The sequence below is a fragment of the Centruroides sculpturatus genome, unplaced genomic scaffold (assembly GCF_000671375.1).
Source record: "Centruroides sculpturatus isolate CEXI.00-Female unplaced genomic scaffold, Cexi_2.0 scaffold17, whole genome shotgun sequence".
Classification (NCBI taxonomy): Eukaryota; Metazoa; Arthropoda; class Arachnida; order Scorpiones; family Buthidae; genus Centruroides; species Centruroides sculpturatus.
The window spans coordinates 1,314,123-1,322,694 of NW_019384462.1; the positions used below are offsets into that span (position 1 = coordinate 1,314,123).

Consider the following 8,572-nt stretch of genomic DNA (forward strand, 5'->3'; position numbering starts at 1 on the left):
TTCATAACCCCTTTTGGGCTCTTCAGGTTTTTTTTTTATAATTCAAAACAGGCTATAAAAAAACCTGAAGAAGAGCCCAGAAGGGGTTACAAAAACGTTCGTTGCTCAAGTGCTAATTGTATTCACGCCATTTAATGGTTGATGTGAGTCGTATTTTATATTCATCCTGGTGTGCCATGCAATTATGTAGATCTGACACTTTGAGTAAAGTAATGTAAGTAGCCAAACTTGACAGTTGCAAAAAAAATTTGTCCTAATTTATAAAAAGACTTACAGAAACTCTTAATGTTACCACCAGTGATGAGAAAGTCCATTGGGTCTACTTTTTTTGGAGGAGAGTCCTGAGAGAAGAGACTCTGTCCTATTCTCTCAGTGGCTCTAAGGTGATGTTGTTGACAGTCTAGAGAGGAGGTGATGTCGATTCAAAGAGAGAGAGAGAGAGAGAGAGAGAGAAAGAGAGAGAGAGAGAGAGAGAGAGAGAGAAAGAGAGAGAGAGAGAGAGAGAGAGAGAGAAAGTTGAGGGTGAAGTTAAAGACACAACAAAGAAAGGTCACGCACCTAGATAAACCAGAGGGAGATACTCTCTTATCCTTGAAATTTGGGGCTTTTATTATTTTGTCCCCAATCAACCATTACAATGGTTGTCTTTCCTCAGTTTTGCTTTCTATGTAGTCATTCACTCATTACTAAGTGTAATGAGAACTCAACTTAAATTGCAGGATGGGTCAAAATTGACATTTAATTAATTTGATCCCAAGCAGAGATAGTTGATCTTGGGTCTAACATTGTCTAGCTTCCTTTGTCGTGTTTCTGAGAAAACTTTTTTCATTATTATTATATTTCCTTTTTTAAAAAATATATTAAATATTAATAAATTTAGTGTGGTTCCAAGACATTTCTGAAGTCTCACAGTTTTGACTTCTTAATAGTAAATAACACACAAAATTAATTTATCTAAAACAATAGCTAAGATTTAAAAACTCTAGGGAGATGACTAAAATATTGATCAGCTTGTGAAGTTTCTTGATCTGAGTTGATTATTTTTAGATCATCAGCATTGACTATAATTTTAAAATTAACACAATGAATAGACTTATTACTGCTCTGATCTTGCTATTTAATTTGGAACCACAAAGAATTCTGCATACTGACAAGAAATTACAAAAACAAAAGTCATCTGGCTTAACTTCTGTAGGAACATAGTAAAAAATGAATCATTTAGCCAAGCTAGAACAAAAAGATTAACATCAAGAGTTTTTAAAAAGTCTTGTAATAAGGAAGGTATAACTGAATCAAATGCCTGACTGATGTTGATGTACAGTACATGACAAGAATGGTCAATAAAAAAAACCTATTTTATGTTGAGTAGGAACTAAATGAGTAATGGTACTGTACATCAAAACTGGATGCTACAGTGCCAAATAGAATTCAGGTCTGGTCCTCACAGAACAATAAATGTAATAGTAGATACTGTGTTTGAGAATTTTCAGTATAGCTGCAGACAAAGATATAGGTCTTTATATGAAGAGTTTCTTTTATGAATTGCAACAATAAAAGAGGTAAGCTGTGATTTTGGAATATGACCTTCCCGAATTATTGAGAACATGGAATACATGGAATAAATGGAAGATGCAATAGATAAAATATTACTATAAAATATAATAGGAACAAAATGAGGACTTGACTTTACACACGGAACTTTTTTGCTTCAGCTATTTTTTGAAAAACCAACCATGCATGCAAACTTCCTAAAGAACTTGAAAAATACTAGGTGTTCTCATTTGAATTTCTGTTTTTTCATATATTTAGATCTAATGATGGGTTAGAAGATGTCCCAAAAAGAATTTTACTAATAAGGCTTTGACTCCTAAAATTCATAACATTTTGTGTTCTATCCCAAAGCATTTAATTGAAAAGATTCTTATAATTTATATTTTCATAATGTAATACCATATTTAAACAATTGTCATAAGTTACCTGTGCAATATTTAAATTGCATAGGTAACTTATGACAATTGTTGGGGCTGCTTGATTATGGTACCACAATGTTATGTAAAATTGTTATTAAAAAAAAAAAATAATAATAATAATAATAGTAATAGTAATAAATAATATTAATAATGATGAAAACATGCAAATAACTTTAAATTTATTAATATTCATTCAATTTTCATGTTTAAATATAAAATACAAATATATAAAGCTCACATAAACAATAAAAATAAGATAACAACAACATTATACTAATTTAATTTAGTCTCANTTTTAAATAAAAATAAAAGAAATTAAACTAATTGGCATAATGGAAAATATTTCTTCCTAAAAGACAAAGAGTCTATCAAAACCATATGTAAATTCTATGCATTATCAAATGATCTCAATGCAGAATTACATGTTTTTCACTTGCTTGGGAGAAACCAAAGAAGCTTTGTCAAATAATTTTGAGACTGCCTTACCTAATAGGAGTGTAAGTGATCTGAGAAAAGTTATAATACTTTCTCAAACATTTGATTGAAAGTTCTTTCCAAATATACAAAAACTAATCAAGATTTGTCTCACTAAACCCTACAAACAACTTTGGCCAAAAGAACTTTCTCTTGTCTTTGACACCGAAAAAATGACAATGTGTTAGGAAAGACTTTGCAATCTTTTTGTATATGTAACTGAGAAGAAATGCTGTACAAATATTCAGCTCATAATGAAAAAATTTGCTAAAGAATGTTAACGTAAATTTTTTATCAGTAATTTATAGATTTAAAAAAAAATCAAATATATTCTGCTTGCAAAAATACTGTTTTAAATACCTATAGATCAAATAAGTAATAAACCTGTTTTCCTTCTCTCTTTCTTCCCTCTATAACAAAATAACTAATTGATACAGCTTCAGTTACTTAAGCTGTTTGTGAGGTTTTTCTAAAGAAATAAAATTAAAAACAAATCTAAATCTTACTTAGCATATAGATGCTATTGGAAATATGAATGAACAGATCATTTCACAAATCCCAGCTGGGAGCTGGATATTATGAAATATAGCTCTGGATTATTTAAAGATCAAGAAGCAAATTGTGATGTGTTTCAGATCCTATTAAATTCATATAACCTGTACCTTTTACATACTGACATAGACCCTTCCAACATACTATCATAATAGTCTGGCCATGATTTATAAAACATACTATAATTACACCTTAACAAAAAACTATAATTTGTATTTTATGTAGTCTTCAAGTATTTTAAACAAATAAAACTTAATAAACTCGTATTTATGAATTGTGTTTTTATTATTTTACACATCAAAAGTTTCAAATATATTTGTCTTATTTAATGAGGAAATGTACAGATTTTCTTAAGACAAAAATTTATCAATAAACTAACAAATCAACTTTTATATAAAAAAAGAATTTTATAATATGTTTTGTATTTAAGTTAATTACAGATGTAAAAAATAAAAAAAACTCTTTTTTAATACCTTGATATTCCATCCCAAAGAGCCAAATTTTTTTCTTTCTAAAATAACTGCATGAAAAAAGCAAAGTCCAAAAATCATCTTTCTCCAATCCAACTTCAGCACTGAAATTTTAATCATGAATAAAGAAAAATATTATTATTATTAAAATTATTGTTTTATATGGGATGCTTTGATAAGCAAAATATGTTTATTATTAAGAAAATAATTCCAAATGGCAAAACACATTATATTCTGACACAGAGTATTTTGACATTTGGAATCTATTTCTAGAATAAGTAATTTTAATTATTGGAAGCTATTTGTCCTACTGTAAATGCTATGTAACTTGTGAGACCAGTTAGGAAATAGAGAAAGTAGTCAGTGTGTTTTATGAATTCAAATGGTGTAAATGTGTCCATTCTTTCTTCTTTCGTGAAATATGCCACTGCGTAAAGATCTACCCAATATTAATATAAAAAGATAACAGTAGTAACGTTCAAAATTGCCACTTTTTATTATCTAATAAGAATGGCTATGCATTCCTTATTTATCTAAACAAAAGTACCCTTATTGAATAGCAAATATGTTATCATATTATTTGTGATAAATAACTTTATTAATTATATTCAAAACTGAAATCTATCTACTACAAAGACAGATTTGTTATTTTTTTTATCTAGTATTTTCATGTTAATAGATTAAAAAAAAGCGAGAGAAGCCTTTATAGCTCTATTACAGTAATACTATAAATAAAAAAATAATTCTGTTGAACTGAAAACCAGAATTACACTGTACTAAATTATTTTTTCTAGTTTAAACAGGTTTTAATATTTTTTCTTTTGTTTTAATCTTTAAATTACACTGCATAAATATCACTCATTAAACTTTTACAGTAAAGTAATTTTTATTTATATAAAACAAATTTTATTACTAGGCTTAATTCAAAGTAAATCCATCTAAAGATGGGAGTATTTGAATGCAAGAATCAAGAACTATTTAATTGCAAAAATATCTTATTGCCAAGAGCTTGTTCTAGGTATTCAAATACTTCTCAGATGCGATCCTTATAAGTCCAAATGATAGTGAAAGAGCCAATTTGAGTACTAAAAAGTATCTCTCACTCTGCTGTTTGAAATTCCAATTGCATTACAGTACCACAGAAAACAAAGTTATTCTGTGATTTGACTTCTTGAAGGATTTTAATATTATAATTAACTTTAATGTTACCAACAATGCTAATCAACTTGTTATCGAATACTTGATACAAGTTAGTTACTAACTACTCCATGTAAGAAAAACTGGTAGCACTGTGTTGCCTTATTCTCACTTTTTTCACAAATTATATTTGTGCTTGTTCTCAAGAACTCGATTCACAGAATTAATATGCCTCAATGTCCTTAATTTATTCAAATATTCTTTCATTCACAAGTACATAATAATAATGAATACTGTTGAGACAATTTTTAATGAATAATTGTTTGTGAAAAATAAAATACAATTAAAATAAAAATTATATCAATTTATTTTAATTATTTACATTTCATTGCAATTACACCTCTATTTTCTATTTACTTATTTTACAAAATTCAAACATATTTAGAGATTTTTAAGATGAAAACTTTTCATATATTCCTTTAAGTACCACAGCCTGAGTAAAAAAGTAGATAAGCATATTTTTAGTGTAGAATGTCTCATCACAACATTTGATTTGAATTATCCAATATGTAATTTTTAAGTGTTCTATTTGAGTATGTGTACTGTGGCTTGAAGATGGTAATGCCCTTCAATATAAATAAGCGAGTGATAGGAAAGCAACCAAGATAATTTAAATTCATTTCTGATTGCTGATACTGATTCATCATATTGTAAATCATGTAAATATCCTCCTCACTCTCGCACTGAAAGTATCTGTCGTATAACATAGAGCAGATATCTATTTCCTTGAAATTTTGCTGTCCCTTTGTGGCTTGTGCCCTAGGCAGTTGCCTAGTTTGCATAAATGGTTGCACTGGCCCTGGCAACAGCTCTGTTAAAATCCTAACCATCTCATTCAGAGGGTGTTAATAAAACATGAAGTAAGAGCACCCTCTATAATAAAACACATTTTAAAACAAGAATATCGACCACCCACGCTGGCTGCCATCTTGAAATTAACAAGACTTAATAGAACAGGATAAGTCCTGTTAATAGAAATATGTACTTGTGAATGAAATAATATTCGATTCACAGAAACTTGTTTAATTCTGTCCATTGTGACGTTTCAGTGGTAATGGTCAGGTTTTGGGCTATACATAACTTTATTTTTTTTGTTTGTTTGGGTTGTATAAAGAGTTGGCAGCACTTTAGAGGGAGAGAAGGAGTATTTAAGGAATTGTGGATTGGCTGCCGAGAGCTTTTTCCTTTGTGTGTGTTCAGGTGTTCTGAGGAACTGTGTTGTGAAGCGGAAGCAGTATCTAGACAGACAGGTAATATCAGACTAGTATTGAAGCAATTGGTTTGCTACAGTGGAATTGTTAACCAGAGGATTGGAACATTTGTTAGGTTTCAATCAATTGTTGGTAAGGAACATTTACCAAGAATTAGTTTCTACGTGAGATGTATGTGTCTTGGTTGGCCGAAAGGACTTGTATTATATAAAATTCATTGTAAAGACTAGATTGTATAGTTTGTAAGTGACTGTATATGTGTCCTATGAGTGACTGTATAAGTTGGCATTCCTTTGTCTTCCTTACCATGTGGTAATCTTTCACATTCACAATTATCTTAATACCGATTATTGTGATCCCCACATTATTGGTGTCTGTAACAGGATTACCATGTGTTTAATAATGGAGACGGCAAGTACGGAGGATCTGAATGATATTGCGGAAATCACTGGGACCAAGTTACTGCAACTCCAGTCGTCACGGGATATTTAGGAATGATCCCAAACTTCTCCGGCTCCCAATTGGATAATATTATGATCAAACAGTTCTTTGACATATTAGATGAAGTTTCATCAATTGCCAAATGGAACAACTGGGACTGGGACCCGCTTGATAGTGGTGCAATCTAGGTTGAAGGGTGGATCTTTCAACCTATTTATGGATTTACGTGCTGCCTACAGTAATGATTATGATTGGATAAAAGCTTCTCTTGTGTGTAGCTTTCACAGGCCTAAGCAGAGTGATGGGAACACTCTGCTTACTGAAGGATTTTACTTCACACTTACTTACTGCACACTGAAGGACTTTATAGATATACAGCAGAAACGAGGGGAAACCATGGGTGAGCATAGAGTTTGATTATATATCGCATTCGAAAAAACGATCTGTACGAACCCCACATGACTACCCTTAAGAGGCAAATTCTCCTTAGTCAGTTCATTCAAGGACTCATCCCAGATCTGAGGATGAAATTATCGGAAGGTGACCCCCAATCATTTAATGATGTGGTAGAACTGGCAGAAAAACTGTATAAGATCAAACAAATCTGTGGCTTTAGAGAGGTTCAGGTGGGTGATGTAGTTGTGCCTTCTCTTCGCAAAGCAGAACCACCCGAGAAGGAGATAACCAATACAGCAGAGTTATCGATGAGATTGGCTAGCCTGGAGGAAACCATGTTGAAGCTATCTCATGCGATCATGGGATTAACCCTTAAACCGAATGAGCAGGATACAAGCAAATGAAGGGTGGGGATAGATCAGATTAGGAAATGTTTCATTTGCTAGAGTGAGGAACATTTGTGTGTCAATTGCCCACTGAAGTTAAACTAAAATGGAGGCACTGTGACAGCCAGGTCGGTGGCTCAGAGTTAGTTATTAAACTGGCAAGTGAACCAAGAATCAACGACTACCAGCTCCCATTCATTGCGGGTGAAGTTAACAGACATGCAGTGAGCATGTGGATAGACATCAGAGCTGAAACATCCCTAATAAACCAAAATGAACTTGATTTTTTGGGGATCATGTCTCCTGTTTGTAATGTTGTTAATGTAAGGGTGAAGGGTGTATCCGAGGGCATTATGAAGTGCAACAGGAAATTTTTGATTAAGGTGGAGTTTGCCAACAAGGTGATCCCCACACTCAGTTCATTGGTGTGGACTCTGAAATCTTGGTTGGTAGTCAAGGTATCCTTGGCATGGACTTTTTGAACTGAGATATTGACAAAAATAGCTGGTGTTGTTAGTAGTAATAACCTCCAACTGCCCCCCACAGACTGTGGGGCTTATATCATGTCATAAACTCTATAATTAAATTGTGAGCTAATAGATCTGACCCACTTACTGCTTGGACAGGCCACTCATGTGCAGCAGGTGGTCAAAGAATTCTCCGACATATTCAGTGAGTGCATAGAGAAACTGAAGGGAATGACTAAATTCACCCATGAATTCACCGACAAGCTGATATACACATGTGAAGGTTATGGATGTACGAGACAAATCGTTCCAAGAATATCAATTAAACAATAATTTATTATAACAGGGATTTACAGGTCTTTTAGAGATGCCCGTCAGAGACAAAACACGAATATACAATAGGTCTCCACTCTCGTCCAAAATCTTACAATTTTTAAGAATCACAATATATGGTCTACTCACTAACTTATAATTAACTTATATTTAACTTAATCTAATATTAAACTAATAAGAGGAAAGGGAAGGAAAGACAGAAAAGGTCTACCGGTAGTTAGCTCAGGAGGTCCTGATGGTGGTTTCCGAATATTGCGGGGGTTTTCTCGGCCGACTTTGGTATATTCAACATTCCTGGTATAAATCTTGGCACTTATTTTTCTTAGACTATTATCTTTCACCAATTAAGTCGCTAGTCCTCTTCTCTTCTCTCTGGACTGCGCTAAACCTCGCACATGGGGCTGGTTCTTTGTCTTGGGTCTGACTTAGTGTCTCGACGAGATTTTCTTAACCCTCTCTCCTCGTCGTCCAGGCAAAAAGTGTCCTTCTCACCCCACGGGCAGGGCCGCACCCTGTTCACCTCGGTAAGCCACCAATCAGGACCCACGAAGTTCCCGCTCCTGATCGGGTGACCGGAAATGGTCATTAGCAGAAGAAGAAAGAAGGAAAAGAACAAAGAATCTTAAATCTAAATATTCTAACTAGGTATATACAAAATGGCGGACAGCCACAATA

At 32.7% G+C, this 8,572-nt stretch overlaps 1 protein-coding gene across 1 annotated transcript in view; it reads right to left on the reverse strand.

The window, feature by feature from the left end:
- Positions 1–8,572, reverse strand: part of LOC111620924 (dynein heavy chain 6, axonemal-like) — an 81,590-nt gene that overhangs the window by 23,671 nt on the left and 49,347 nt on the right. The window contains exon 9 of the mRNA XM_023362952.1: positions 3,470–3,570. Within this exon, the coding sequence (XP_023218720.1) occupies positions 3,470–3,570 (101 nt within the window). The remainder of the gene's footprint in view (positions 1–3,469; positions 3,571–8,572) is intronic.